This window comes from Bombina bombina, chromosome 3 (assembly GCF_027579735.1).
Source record: "Bombina bombina isolate aBomBom1 chromosome 3, aBomBom1.pri, whole genome shotgun sequence".
NCBI classification, from domain to species: Eukaryota; Metazoa; Chordata; class Amphibia; order Anura; family Bombinatoridae; genus Bombina; species Bombina bombina.
This window is the reverse complement of record NC_069501.1, coordinates 712,618,605-712,634,687: the sequence shown is the minus strand read 5'-3', so window position 1 is coordinate 712,634,687 and position 16,083 is coordinate 712,618,605. Positions and strand designations below refer to the sequence as shown.

At 35.6% G+C, this 16,083-nt stretch overlaps 1 protein-coding gene across 7 annotated transcripts in view; it reads right to left on the bottom strand.

The window, feature by feature from the left end:
• Positions 1–3,111: 3,111 nt before the first annotated feature.
• NF1 (neurofibromin 1) overlaps positions 3,112–16,083 on the bottom strand; it is a 1,508,106-nt gene continuing 1,495,134 nt past the window's right edge. For all 7 annotated transcript variants that reach the window (XM_053707520.1, XM_053707522.1, XM_053707523.1 and 4 more), the window contains one exon: positions 3,112–7,399. In XM_053707520.1, coding sequence (XP_053563495.1) covers positions 7,257–7,399 — 143 coding nt within the window. In that variant the 3' untranslated portion in view covers positions 3,112–7,256. The remainder of the gene's footprint in view (positions 7,400–16,083) is intronic.

Below are 16,083 nucleotides of genomic sequence, written 5' to 3'. Positions count from 1 at the left end.
CATATTTTAGTTTGAAAAAAGAGGAAGTATTCTCCAAAGCAATAGCGGTACACCTGGCAAGAGTGGAAATAGCTGCATCCACCTTGGGAATAGTTTCCCAAATCTCTATGTTAACAGAAGGGAGAGGAAACAAATTTAACACTTGGTAGATGAACAAAAGGAATGCCATTCCTGAAAAATAATTTCAGAAACTTCAGGCATGGGAACAGAGGAAGGCTGCTTAGGAGCTGCCATAAAGGGACAGTCTAGTCAAAATTAACCTTTCATGAATCAGAAAGGGCATGCAATTTAAAACAACTTTTCAATTTACTTTTATCATCAAATTGTCTTAGTTCTCTTGGTATTCTCTTTGTTGAAGGCTAAACCTAAGTTAATCTCAGTGCATTTGACTTTTTCACAGCTAGACAGCGCTATCTCATGTGAGCCATATAGAAAATATTGTGCTCACTCCCGTGAAGTTGCTTATGAGAGGGCACTGATTGGCTAAAATGCAACTGCCAAAAGAACTGAAATAAGGGGGGCAAGTCTGCGGGGGCTTAGATACAAGGAAAATAAAAGCGGTAAAAAGTATATTAATATAACTGTGTTGGTTGTGCAAAACTGGGGAATGAGTAATAAATGGATTATCTATATTTTTAAATAATAAAAAATCTGGAGTAGACTGTCTCTTTAAACAATTTATCAATCCTCTTAACCGGTTGCTTAACTGCAGCAAGATAAACTGCAGCAATATAATCCTCTACCTCGAAAGCAATTAAAACGTAATGCAAACAAGCATGAATATGCTCAAGCCTGAAATTAAAGAGACATCCACTGTCACAGCAGATGGGTTCTGAGACTCAGAGAGTCTATCCTCAGAATAAGTCTAAAACACCCCCATCATCAATGGGTAACTTAGAGGGGCCACTCCTAAAGGGGCAGTCCCTGATAAGCTAAAGGCCAAAGAAGGACCATCTTCCAATCCTTGTAACCCTATGTGCTTTACAGCTGGAGGCAAAATAGTTAAAACCTCATTAATAGTAGAGTGAACATACTCCATACATTTTGGAGAAGGTTCATATTAACTCTCCTGGGAGCAACTTTGATACGGTAAAAACCCTTGCATACTCTGAAGCACAGCAAAGCCCTGTTTAGGTTAGAACTAGAATCAGAGCATGAGGTACATAGCTGAGCAGGGGGACAGCCGTGAATCTTTATAAAGAAATAACAAAGTTGTGTCCAGCACACGTAACCCAAAACAGGAGAGCAGTCACAAGCAACTGCCAAGCATGTAAATATCATATAAATAGAACAAAAATACAGTTCTCCTCATGAATAATCTTCAAACTTTATTCTTCCATAACAGGAGCAGAAAAAACCACGACGTTTCGGGGCCAATGCCCCTTAATCATGTGATATGTATCATATGATTTAAGGGGCATTGGCCCCGAAAAGTTGTGTTTTTTTTTTTATTTATGTGAATCTTTATAAAGCAAACACAAACTGGAAGGGGTTATAGTATCAGAGGGTCTCCCTTCTAAAAAAATAAAATCAGCTGATAACCAGAGGCCTGAGCTGCACTAGTTTGCTTCATAGTACTAGTAAGGAAATAGCTTAAGTATCAGAGATAAACTGAGATAAACAGAGATACAAAAGCACACATTGTTAACCGCAAAGTGAAGAAAAAGCCCAATGAGAAACTGATTAACCCTTAAGAGGAAAACAATAACAATTAATAAGGTACTGTCCAATAAGAGCTGAAAAAACAGCAAAAGGCGTACATAGCAAATAAGAGCACATAAAGGGTTAAATAAAATATGTACCCTAAAATTGAAACCAAGCTCTGATGATCAGATTGCCTTACCACTTTCACTGGTCCTGACAGCAACAGTAAGCTTAAAGGGACACTGTACCCAAATTTTTTCTTTCATGATTCAGATAGAGCATGACATTTTAAGCAACTTTCTAATTTACTCCTATTATCAAATTTTCTTCATTCTCTTGGTATCTTTATTTTAAATGCAAGAATGTAAGTTTAGATGCCGGCCCATTTTTGGTGAACAACCTGGGTTGTCCTTGCTGATTGGTGGATAAATTCATCCACCAATAAAAAAGTGCTGTCCAGAGTTCTGAACCCCAAAAAAAAAGCTTAGATGCCTTCTTTTTCAAATAAAGATAGCAAGAAAAAATGATAATAGGAGGAAATTAGAAAGTTGCTTAAAATTGCATGCTCTATCTGAATCACAAAAGAAAAAATTTGGGTTCAGTGTCGCTTTAAAAATAAATAAATCTTAACATTTTAAAAAGTTCCCCAAAGTGCTATAAACTGCTAATATATATATATATATATATATATATATATATATATATATATATATATATATATATATATATATATATACGTATGGTGTACAAATATATGTCCCCAGATTATGTGTACATGTTTATACTAATATCCGGTGGACTATGAAGGTGCAAAGTACTTACCTATCTGCACCTTTGTCCACTGTGCTTACCTCAGCAGCAGCAACTTGCTTCCAAGTACTACAACCCAGGGGATTGGTGGACAAGTCAACATTTCACTTTGGGAGTGCTATGGATCCACAAGAACAGCTCACTGTAGGTCAGAGGTTGGTGGACAAATCCACATTTCACACGGCCGGCCTGTGATATTTCTCACTGAGAAAAGACCTTTCACTGTCTGGCTGATAACTGATTGCCTACCACTCTAAACAACAGGTAGATCTTATACTTTACTTACACCTCATTCCTCATCAAGGAGGCAAAACATTTTTTTTTAGAGAATAATGGGAAGTGGGGGGGATTTAAAGCTCTGGTGTGTTTTTTGCTTCCCCCTAGTGGTCAGGAGGGGAACTCCCACATGTGATAAATTGTGGACGCTCACCACCTGATGAAAGAAATATGCATTATAGAGCCACTACCATACACTAAATCGATATGGATTAAACTATGACATAAGAGGAAGAGGATTGCATTTTACAAAAATGGAGAAACCAGAAGATTTCTAAGAGTTCATGCTAATTTAAATTGCTATAGAAATAGCTACACCCAAAAAAACAAAGCATGTGCACACTTAGTATGTATGTAAATATGAAAGAAAAACACACACAATCTGACTGAATTTTCATTTTACTTCAAAAAGGGGATGTACATACATGAGGGAACATTGGGTTGAGAACAGTAATGATAAACCATACTGTATTTGCTAATAGCATCTAGTTACCAGTTTGGCTGGAGGTGGCAGTATTATTCCTGCTAGCATACACTTGCTTACAATATTAACAGGATAGTGAGTAAAGGAACATTTGAAATGTTGTGGCCTGAAAGGAAATTATCATACACAGTGTGAGTGTAGTACACAGCATTTTTTTTTCATTTAAATGACATACTCAACAGCAGGAAGGAGAGAAGTTAACAATTACTAACACTAGAATAATCAAATTTTGTATGTTATACATGTACAGCAACTAACTGCTTTACAAAAAAGCAAAATAATACAATATATTGTCACATGTATTTACAGTGTAGTAAATATACCTTTCTGTCAAATTTTACACAAAAAATATTTACAGATGAATGTACGGCTTTAAAAAAAAGTAATGTAGCTAACACTTAAAAGTGACTTTTTTGTGGTAAAGTCTGTTGCATAACATTGGGAAAGACAAAGAAAAAAATATTAGTGAATCTTGAGATTAAGTCATACAACCTACAGCAGAAATACAGATCACGGTTTAGGAATCGGGATGAATGTGAGCCTGAAGGGTTACAGTAATAAAATAATAACCAACATGCACATCAGAGTCAAGCAATACTTAACAAATACTAAAAATAATGTGACAAAGTTTTATGTTTCAGACACAATGTTCCTCCTTAATCTATAAGACTAAGGGGAAAGTAAGATTTTTAGGTCGATCAACTCTCTTACAGTCTATTATCATATAAATGAAACTGTTTCACACTATTATATACAAAAATAGAAGATAAATGTAAGATGCATGACTGCCTGCAGACACAATTTGCAAAAGAAATAGCAAAAACAATGTTAAGCAAAGACATTTCTTTTTTTCACTACAGAGATCTCAAATTTGAATTCAATGCAGTTGCACCTTCATAAAACAAAAAAAGAATGATTGTAGAATAGGGGGAGTTATGTTAAGCATTCACTTTCTACAGTATTTCTCTGATAGGCAGGATGACTAAACAAAAATGCATAAAGCAAACATGCACCACCATCAACAAAAGGCATTAGATCTCTGATGTGCATGTCAGCTGTGGACAGACTTTTTCTTGTTAATTGGTGTCTTTTTATTTCAGCTGCAGAAGAATTTTCCAACCACTGATAGGATAACCGTACACAGCACATCCAAGTGAATGCGCGTGCAGTGTGTTTATATTGTCTACATCATATAAGCTAGTTCTCAGCATCTTCCGTGTAAGCTACTGCGAGATAACTTATAGAACCTCATTTTGGCAGACTATTTGCATAATATATTGTCCATTGTTTTTTCCAGGACTGTAAACAAATTATAAACATAATCACTTAATGAAACAATAAGACAATTATTTACATATATGTGAAATATGATTTATTTTGTGATTAAATGCAGATTATGTGCTATATATATATATATATTAAATCCCAACATTTCTATGTACCATTATCTTTTCATTTAGCTGTGGAGTTTGATTTACTAAAAGACAATAAAAATTTAGCTATACATTTATTACCTACATTTATGTTTCTTTAACTCCATTCTCTTTCTATTTTTAGTTCAAGTTCCAATTATATAATAGCATCCAGGTACTGAATTATATGGTGAGCGGTAAATACATTTAGCCCTAAAATGAGCACCTAGATGAGAATCCCTTTTGCTCACATTAGTCAAAAAGGATTTTCCCCCTCTGTGATTAATATTCTGGAGGAAAAGATATTAACTGTCCTCCATTGTATCTCAGTATAAGATATGCTAAAATAGTATGCGCATATCATAGCATTAAAGCTTAACGGTTTAGCATTGTGGCTAATACGAATATATCTTATGTGTAATACAGCAGCAAATGAGTGATTTCTTGTAATGCTGCAAGAGCTGTATTTCACAGTGAGAGTGCATGCTTTCAGTGAGACATCCATTACCTCTGTGCGCAGCTTGCTAAATTCTTTTTTAATTTGGTTACATATTTCAGTCTGATGCACTGTATACTCCTAGTAAACTGTGTGTAATTGAGATAATTATGATAATTAATAGTAGTTTATGCTGGGGAGCAGAGAAAATCACCTAGACAGCTATAGTTCCCCTTTTCATTTAAAATACATACTAGCACTTGGCAAGTCAAGGAGGACGAATTTACTTGTGTAATTGCCTCATTTTAAAAAAGTATGCAAGGAACAAAGTTGTCTTGTCCCAACGCAGTAATCAGCTATATTCCTTACTTATTGCTGATGAAGCATGCAGAGTCAGGCTGTCTTACAACAGAAATGTGCATAAAAACAACTAGAAAGTGTTTATGCTCAATGCATCTAGGGTATCTTAAGATTTTGGCAAAAGAAGAAAAACGTATACCCAAAGCGCAGGCCCTCAAATAAGATATAAATGTATTTACATTACAAGTTTCAAACAAATGCATTTGGTCATTTATATAGAATGACTTAATCATCTTTAGTAAAAGAAATGCACATCTTTTAGCAGGATGCAAGCAATAAAACTAATCTTAGGAAGAAAACAAGTCAAACATTTTATGGCAAGCAATAAAGGACTACTTCTTAAGAGAATTAATGGGATATTCGTTTCTTGCTTTTGTGTTAAAAATAATCTTGTTCAGTGCTCCCAAAGAGGGCAAAAATCAGATGTGCAGCATTTTGAAGAATACCTAGGTAACAGCATTTGCTTTTTGGCCTCTTTAGGGAGCGTAGTATTATCACAAATTTGAAACAAAGGCAAGAGGTGTTGAACGTTCCATAACATACCATTATATGCCAAGTATCAATAGTTGTTCCTCCAGTGCAAGCAAGTAGAATGTTGTCAGTTTTAAACATTGCACAGTTTCATCTTCTGCTTAAGGAGATGCATGTAACCTGATTTTGCATTGCACAGAAATTGGTTGTTACACTTCCTTTTCCTGATAGCTGGAATTGCAAGGTGTTCTCTTTTCTGCAGGGACTATATGCTCTAGTCACACTAAACGTACAATGTATATATTCCAAGGCCACCACAGCTTTAGAGCATGAAAAAAATGCCCCTAAGTGCTTCAGGGAAATGTATCTTAACCATTCTCCATGTGGAAGGAGGAGTAACATTTCCTATACAGAAAGGAGTTTAAGCCCTTTATCTTCTAGATGCAGCTAGATGCACCTACCAGAAGTTTTACTTTGTGAAAAATTAACATATATTTACATAATCATAGGTTAAATTAAATTATGCCACGTTGGATCTGCCTTTAAAATATAGTGCAGAGTTAAGGCAGCAATCCTTCATTTGCATTTATAATATATATATATTTTTTTGTCTTTTATTTTGTTTCCAGGCAAAAAGGTCAGTTCATTCCAATGCACATATTACAAATAAAAATAGGATATATAAATGTTATGGAGTACCCCAAAAATTTGATGATGGCCCATTGAGACAGAACATATCCTGCTTGTTACCGGAAGTACCTTCATGAAAATCTAAGGTCTTTATTATGACTGGAAACAATGTTTTAGGCAAATAGGTAAAAAATCCACAGCTAAATTTTCAAAAAATGAATTTAAATCTGGGATTATTTCTTTCCCCACCAAAGCCACTAGAAAGGATTAGCATTAACATTTTTAATAAAATAAAGTTCAACAAAAAGACAGACTGAATAAAAAACAAAACAAAACAAAAACAAACAAGGCAAAGAGGACATTTCCATGAAAATGCCACAAATGTTCAGACGGTTAATGCAGTAATAGGCAGGGCAATTATTATCAAATCTACAAAATCCTTCATTCTGAAATTTACAATCTGATGATCATGGCTCCCTCATACAGAATGAAAATTTAAAAATGAAAAAGTCATAAAGCAAAGTCAAACACAAAACATGGCCAGGTAAACCAAATGGTGTTAAGTTCAAGCAATGCTTTGAAAGTGTTGATCTTCTGGCAACATGGCTGACTGCATGGGAACGTTAAAAAAATGAAGTGCAGCATCGTAATATGCGTTGGGTTTCTGTTGAACCACCCGCTTAGGTAAGTCAGTTTTAGAAAAAGGAACTGTAAAATAAATAAAAAAAAATCTTCACACAATCTTCTTAATGCTGTGACGTTTGAAGCTGCCAGCACTTCTCTGCTTTTGCACTTGGCTTGCTGAACCGTGGCGAGTTCTGCTGCTGTTTGAGTGGCCAGTAGTGGGAGACAGTTCCACATTCTCCTTGTCAATCCCTTAGATTAAAAAACAAAATAAAGAGGGTCAACTTTCACACAAACATTTTTGAATCCTCCAAAGCCCAAAGTTCAACTCAATTAGCTCACATTCTGGATGGAATGATAGCTCTTTATTTAATACATAGGTTATTTATGTAAACACGTTTTTAATTAATAAATCTGTCTTCATAATTTGCCACACTAGTACTTACATTATGCTATAGCTCATAGTTTAGCTAAGATGTATTAAAAAGAACATGTACACTTGATCACTGAGTCAAAAAGCAGCAGCATCTTATTAAGAGAGGTTTATATTAAGTAAAAGTCTTCTGTACACTCACATTTTATAACAATTACACATAGCATTCATCACAACTAGATGGTGCTAAATAAACCTTAACCTACAATGTAATTAACAAATACTGAATTCTAATAAGAACATACTTTAAAGTGTGTTTGTGTGACAACATATATATACACAACATACTCAATCAACCCCCAGTGAGGGTTAGGAGATATAAGTAACACACTTTTAATTTTCAATTGTTCTGAACATTGAGCTTTAAAATACAGACATAGATAATCTAAACAAGCATGTGTGTGCACAGAAAGTGAGAAATAAGAATATCTGATTTTTCTGCAAGCTCAGCCCATTTTAATTGGTCTTGGGTGTCAAAGAACATAGCCAGCTATATCATATACAAAATAAACCTAAAGAATCAATTTTTCATACATTTTATGTTCTGCAACTAAGTCATTGGAAACACATTAAAGTGAATGTAAATTTTGATGCTAAAGTGCCCAGTTTTTAAAAGTTCGATTAAAAAAACATAATTTATGTAAGAACTTACCTGATAAATTCATTTATTTCATGTAATTGGCAAGAATCCATGAGCTAGTGACGTATGGGATATACAATCCTACCAAAATGCCTATAAATACACCCCTCACCACACCCACAATTCAGTTTAACGAATAGCCAAGTAGTGGGGTAATAAAGAAAGGAGTAATAAAGCATCAACAAAGGAATTTGGAAATAATTGTGCTTTATACAAAAAAATCATCACCACCATAAAAAAGGGTGGGCCTCATAGACTCTTGCCAATATGAAAGAAATTAATTTATCAGGTAAGTTCTTACATAAATTATGTTTTCTTTCATGTAATTGGCAAGAGTCCATGAGCTAGTTACGTATGGGATAGCAATACCCAAGATGTGGAACTCCACGCAAGAGTCACTAGAGAGGGAGGGATACAAATTACAAATACAAAAGTGCCCAACCATAGCTTAGAGTGTCACAAAAATAAGACTTACTTACCCCAGGACACTCATCTACATGTAGTAGAAAGCCAAACCAGTACTGAAACGAGAATCAGTAGAGGTAATAGTATATATAATAGTATATCGTCGATCTGAAAAGGGAGGTAAGAGATGAATCTCTACGACCGATAACAGAGAACCTATGAAATAGACCCCGTAGAAGGAGATCATTGAATTCAAATAGGCAATACTCTCCTCACATCCCTCTGACATTCACTGCATGCTGAGAGGAAAACCGGGCTCCAACCTGTTGCAGAGCGCATATCAACGTAGAATCTAGCACAAACTTACTTCACCACCTCCACAGGAGGCAAAGTTTGTAAAACTGATTTGTGGGTGTGGTGAGGGGTGTATTTATAGGCATTTTGAGGTTTGGGAAACTTTGCCCCTCCTGGTAGGAATGTATATCCCATACGTCACTAGCTCATGGACTCTTGCTAATTACATGAAAGAAACAGCCATTTTCTGCTGAAAAATTAATCCACAACTCAAAATATAAGTTTATTCTCATAAATGAAAGGAAAAAACTTAAATCAAAAGCAGAAGAATCAAACTGAAACAGCTGCCTGAAGAACTTTTCTACCAAAAACTGCTTCCGAAGAAGCAAAAACATCAAAATGGTAGAATTTAGTAAATGTATGCAAAGAAGACCAAGTAGCAGCTTTGCAAATCTGATCAACTGAAGCTTCATTCTTAAAAGCCCAGGAAGTTGAAACTGATCTAGTAGAATGAGCTGTAATTCTCTGAGGCGGGGCTTGACATGACTCCAAATAGGCTTGATGAATCAAAAGCTTTAACCACAAAACCAAAGAAACGGCAGAAACCTTCTGACCTTTCCTAGAACCAGAAAAGATAACAAATAGACTAGAAGTCTTCCTGAAATCTTTAGTAACTTCAACATAATATTTCAGAGCTCTCACCACATCCAAAGAATGTAAAGATCTCTCCAAAGAATTCTTAGGATTAGGACACAAGGAAGGAACAACAATTTCTCTATTAATGTTGTTTCATCAGGATAAGGCAAAACTGCCTTATCCTGATGAAAAATCAGAAAAGGAGAATCACAAGAGAGCGGATAATTCAGAAACTCTTCTAGCAGAAGAGATGGCCAAAAAAACAACACTTTCCAAGAAAGTAGTTTAATGTCAAAAGAATACATAGGCTCAAACGGAGGAGCCTGTAAAGCCTTCAAAACCAAATTAAGACTCCAAGGAGGAGAGATTGATTAAATGACAGGCTTGATACGAACCAAAGCCTGCACAAAACAATGAATATCAGGAAGTTTAACAATCTTTCTGTGAAATAAAACAGAAAGAGCAGAGATTTATCCTTTCAAGGAACTTGCAGACAAACCTTTTTCCAAACCATCCTGAAGAAACTGTAAAATTCTAGGAATTCTAAATGAGAATTTATGAGAAGAACACCATGAAATGTAAGTCTTCCAAACTCGATAATAAATCTTTCTAGAAACAGATTTACGAGCCTGCAACATAGTATTAATCATGGAGTCAGAAAAACCTCTATGACTAAGCACTAAGCGTTCAATTTCCATACCTTTAAATTTAATGATCCTGATGGAAAAACGGACCTTGAGATAGAAAATCTGGCTTTAATGGAAGTGGTCAAGGTTGGCAACTGGACATCCGAACAAGATCCGCATACCAAAACCTGTGAGGCCATGCTGGAGTCACCAGCAGCACAAACAATTGCTCCATGATGATTTTGGAGAACACTCTTGGAAGAAGAACTAGAGGGGGGAAAATATAAGCCGGTTAATAACACCAAGGAAGTGTCAACACATCCACTGTTTCCGCCTGAGGATCCCTGGACCTAGACAGGTACCTGGGAAGTTTCTTTTTTAGATGAATTGCCATCAGATCTATTTCTGGAAGCCCCCACATCTGAACAACTTGAAAAAACATATCTGGGTGGAGAGACCATTCTCCCGGATGTAAAGTCTGACAACTGAGGTAATCCGCTTCCCAATTGTCTATACCTGGGATATGAACCACAGAAATTAGACAGGAGCTGGATTCCACCCAAACAAGTATCCAAGAAATTTCTTTCATAGCTTGAGGACTGTGAGTCCCACCCTGATGATTGACATATGTCACAGTTGTGACATTGTCTGTCTGAAAACAAATGAACGGTTCTCTCTTCAACAGAGGCCAAAACTGAAGAGCCCTGAGAATCGCACGGAGTTTCACAATATTTACTGGTAATCTCGCCTTGTGAGATTTCCAAACCCCTTATGCTGTCAAAGATCCCCAAACAGCGCCCCAACCTGAAAGACTTGCATCTGTTGTGATCACAGTCCAGGTTGGATGAACGAAAGAGGCCCCTAGAATTATACGATGGTGATCTAACCACCAAGTCAGAGAAAGTCAAACATTGGTATTTAAGGATATTAATTGTGATATCCTTGTATAATCCCTGCACCTTTGGTTCAGCATACAAAGCTGGAGAGGTCTCATATGAAAACGAGCAAAGGGGATCGCGTCCGATGCTGCAGTCATGAGACCTAAAACTTCCATGCACATAGCTACTGAAGGGAATGACTGAGACTGAAGGTTCCGACAGGCTGCAGCCAATTTCAAACGTCTCTTGTCTATCTGACTAACTTTTTGGTAAATTGATCCTCCAACCAATGTCTATGAAGAAACAACAGTAGTTGATTCGTGTCAGATTCTGCAGAATGTAAAGACTGAGCAAGTACCAAGATATCGTCCAAATAGGGCAACACCCCGCTCTCTGATAACAGAGAGTAGGACACCGAGAACCTTTGAAAAGATTCTTAGATCTGTCACTAGGCCAAAAAGGAAGAGCAACAAATTGGTAATGCTTGTCGTGAAAAGAGAATCTCAGGAACTGATAGCGATCTGGATGAAACGGAATATGAAGATATGCATCCTGTAAGTCTATTGTGGGCATATAATGCCCTTGCTGAACAAAAGGCAGAAAAGACCTTATTGTCACCATTTTGAAAGTTGGTACACTTACACATCGATTCAAAGTTTTTAGATCCAAAACTGGTCTGAATGAATTTTCTTTCTTTGGGACAATGAATAGATTTGAATAAAACCCCAGACCCTGTTCCTGAAACGGAACTGGCATGATTACCCCAGATAACTCCAGGTCTGAAACACACTTCAGGAAAGCCTGAGCGTTTACTGGGTTTGCTGGAATGCGTGAGAGAAAAAATCTTCTCACAGGCGGTCTTACTCTGAATCCTATTCTGTACCCCTGAGAGACAATATTCTGAATCCAATGATTTTGGACCGAATTGATCCAAACATCTTTGAAAAATCTTAATCTGCCCCCTACCAGCTGAGCTGGAATAAGGGCCGCACCTTCATGCAGACTTGGGGGCTGACTTTGATCTCTTAAATGGATTGGATTTATTCCAATTTGAAGAAGGCTTTCAATTGGAAACAGATTCCTTGGGGGAAAAATAAGGTTTTTGTTCCTTATTTAAGAACGAATGAACGGTTAGAAGCTTTAGATTTACCCTTACATCTTTATCATGAGGCAAAAAAACTCCCTTCCCCTCAGTGACAGTTGAAATTATTGAATCCAACTGTGAACCAAATAATTTATTACCTTGGAAAGAGATAGCAATCTGGACTTAGAAGTCATATCAGCATTTCAATATTTAAGCCACAAAGCTCTTCTAGCTAAAATAGCTACAGACATAGATTTAACATCAATTTTGATATCAAAAAATGGCATCACACATTAAACTATTAGCATGTTGAATCAAGTTAACAATGCTAGACAAATCATGATCCGATACTTGTTGCGCTAAAGTTTCCAAACAAAAAGTTGAAGCAGCTGCAACATCAGCCAAAGAAATTGCAGGCCTAAGAAGAAGACCTGAAAATAAATAAGCTTTCCTTAGATAAGATTCAAGTTTCCTATCTAAAGGATCTTTAAAAGAAGTACTATCTTCCGTAGGAATAGTAGTACGTTTAGCAAGAGTAGAGGTAGCCCCATCAACTTTGGGGATCTTTTCCCAAAACTCCAATCTAACTGCTGGCAAAGGATACAATTTTTTAAACCTTAAATAATTCCATTCCTTAGAAATCATATCAGAAATAGCATTAGGAACTGGAAAAACCTCTGGAATAACCACAGGAGGTTTATAAATAGAATGTAAACGTTTATTAGTTTTAATATCAAGAGGACTAGTCTCCTCAATATACAATATAATCAACACTTCTTCAACAAAGAACGAATGTACTCCATTTTAAATAAATAAGTAGATTTGTCAGTGTCAATATCTGAGGAAGGATCTTCTGAATCAGATAAATCCTCATCAGAGGAGGATAATTCAGTATGTTGTCCGTCATTTTAAATTTCATCAACTTTATGAGAAGTTTTAAAAGACCTTTACATTTATTAGAAGGCGGGATGGCAGACAAAGCCTTCTGAATAGAATCAGCAAAAAATTCTTATAAATTCACAGGTATATCTTGTACATTAGATGTTGAAGGAACAGCAACAGGCAATGTACTATTACTGATGGACAAATTCTCTGCATCTAAAAGTGTATCATGACAATTTATTACAAACCACAGCTGGAGATATAATCTCCACAAGATTACAACAAATGTACTTAGCTTTGGTAGCACTGTTATCAGTCAGCAGGATTCCAACAGTGATTTCTGAGACAAAATCAGATTGAGACATCTTGCAAATGTAAGAGAAAAAACAACATATAAAGCAAAATTATCAATTTCCTTATATGGCAGTTTCAGGAATGGGAAAAAAATGCAAACAGCATAGCCCTCTGATAGAGAAAAAAGGCAAGAGGCATATATGGGGTTTAAAATAATGAAAATATTTGGCGGCAAGTATGACGCAGAGAATTTTTTTGGCGCTAAAAATATCCGGAAATGACACACTTGCGTCATTGAAGATTGCGTCATCGAACGTAACTTCGCGCCAAAAAAATCTTGCGCCAAAAATGACGCAATATAGTTTGGCATTTTGCACCCTCGCGAGCCTAATTCTGCCCGCGAATTTAAAATGACAGTCAATTGAAAAAAAGACTATACCCTAGGTAAAAAATAAATTTTCCTAAAAAATGCATTTCCCAGATATGAAACTGACAGTCTGCAAAAGGAAATATACTGAAACCTGAATCATGGCAAATATAAGTACAATACATATATTTAGAACTTTATATAAACACATAAAGTGCCAAACCATAGCTGAGAGTGTCTTAAGTAATTAAAAGATACTTACCAAAAGACATCCATCCACATATAGCAGATAGCCAAACCAGTACTGAAACGGTTATCAGTAGAGGTAATGGAATAATAGAGTATATCGTCGATCTGAAAAGGGAGGTAGGAGATGAATCTCTACGACCGATAACAGAGAACCTATGAAATAGATCTCCCATGAGGAAAACCATTGCATTCAATAGGTGATACTCCCTTCACATCCCTCTGACATTCACTGTATTCTGAGAGGAATCGGGCTTCAAAATGCTGAGAAGCGCATATCAACGTAGAAATCTTAGCACAAACTTACTTCACCACCACATAGATAGGAGGCAAAGTTTGAAAAACTGAATTGTGGGTGTGGTGAGGGGCGTATTTATAGGCATTTTGAGGTTTGGGAAACTTTGCCCCTCCTGGTAGGATTGTATATCCCATACGTCACTAGCACATGGACTCTTGCCAATTACATGAAAGAAACAGGGGCACTTTAATTCATCAAAATTTACATTTCACTCGTGTTGTGAAAAAAAAACTTACCTTTTAATCTTGACAGCAGCTCCAGCTTCCTTCACCCATGCTGTCAAGTTTAAAAGTTTTTTTTCACAACACGAGTGAAATGTAAATTTTGATGAATTAAAGTCCCCCTGTTTTTAATCGAATTTTTAAAAACCGGGCACTTTAGCATCAAAATTTACATTCACTTTAAGGAAAAAACTATTTTACCGCCGTACACTGTCCCTTTTGGTATACAATGATAAATACTGCATTATCAGTTGTGTAAACACTGTTGCCCACTGGCTAATAATGACAACATACAGAGCTTTTTTTGGCTGAGAGGAATGTACCTTTACAACCCTGAAAATAAAAGTTGGTTTATTTATACAAACATTTAGAAATTTCATGTATGAATTTCACATTTTAGATGAAACAAAATCTGGTTATCTTGGTTTACTCAGACAAGAACTCCCCAGTGAAACAAATGCTGGGTGGAAAAAAATAGAGAGAAATTTACTGTAAATATTTAATTCAATATTTTTTCTTCCAAAACTTGCCACTACTTTCTGCTTAACATCCAACTTGTGAGAAAGTGTTAAGTGTTTCCAAAATTGCTGCCTGAAAGAGTTCAGAAGGTGACATATACAGTGGATGCTCCTCCAAAGGGGCAGTTGGGGCAACGCCTCAAGTTTTTTGGGGGTAATAAATAATAATAAAATGCCATTGTGCATAGTTAGGAATATGTTGCTATTTAAAAAATAAAATAAAAAATCTTGCAATTGCAAAGTTCTCTCATAATTTTGGAGCTGCATGAATTGCTATCCGCAGCTATGTTTCTTCTAAAAAAATATTTCATCTACAGATGCTGTTATAAGATTTAATTTAGCCTAATCAAGCCTCTCTGACTTTTCGGTGCTTTGTTTTCCCCCAGTGCATATAAAAGTTATATTTCCACTATACTGTAGTCTATCAAGTGTACAATAGCATTATATCTAAAAAACCCAATGTACATATCTTAATTAAAAAATACTTTATTGCTATAAAATGCTAACCATCATCTGAACCTTCAGTAAGTCATAATCTTTTTGCTGGTGGTGTGTATATATAGGCATGTATATATATATATATATATATATATATATATATATATATATATATATATATTTATGTGTTTATGTATGTTGGAAAAATGTTGACGATAGACTTGCACGACACAGGTTTGTCACAAACCTTCAATTTATAAAGAGAGCAATATCTGCGAAGAACAATAAAACTAGGTATGACTATATATATATATATATATATATATATATATATATATATATATATATATATATATATATATATATATATATATAGTGGATATAAAAAGTATACACACCCCTGTTAAAATGTCAGGTTTCTGTGATGTAAAAAAATTAGACAAAGATAAATCATTTTAGAACTTTTTCCACCTTTAATGTTACCTATAAACTGTACAACGCAATTGAAAAACAAACTGAAATCTTTTAGGTGGAGGGAAGAAACCCTCTTATAACTGGGGATGTAGCTGTGTTCAGAATTAAGCAATCACATTCAAAATAATGTTAAATAGGAGTCAGCATACACCTGCCATCATTTAAAGTGCCTCTGATTAACCCCAAAAAGTTCAGCTGCTCT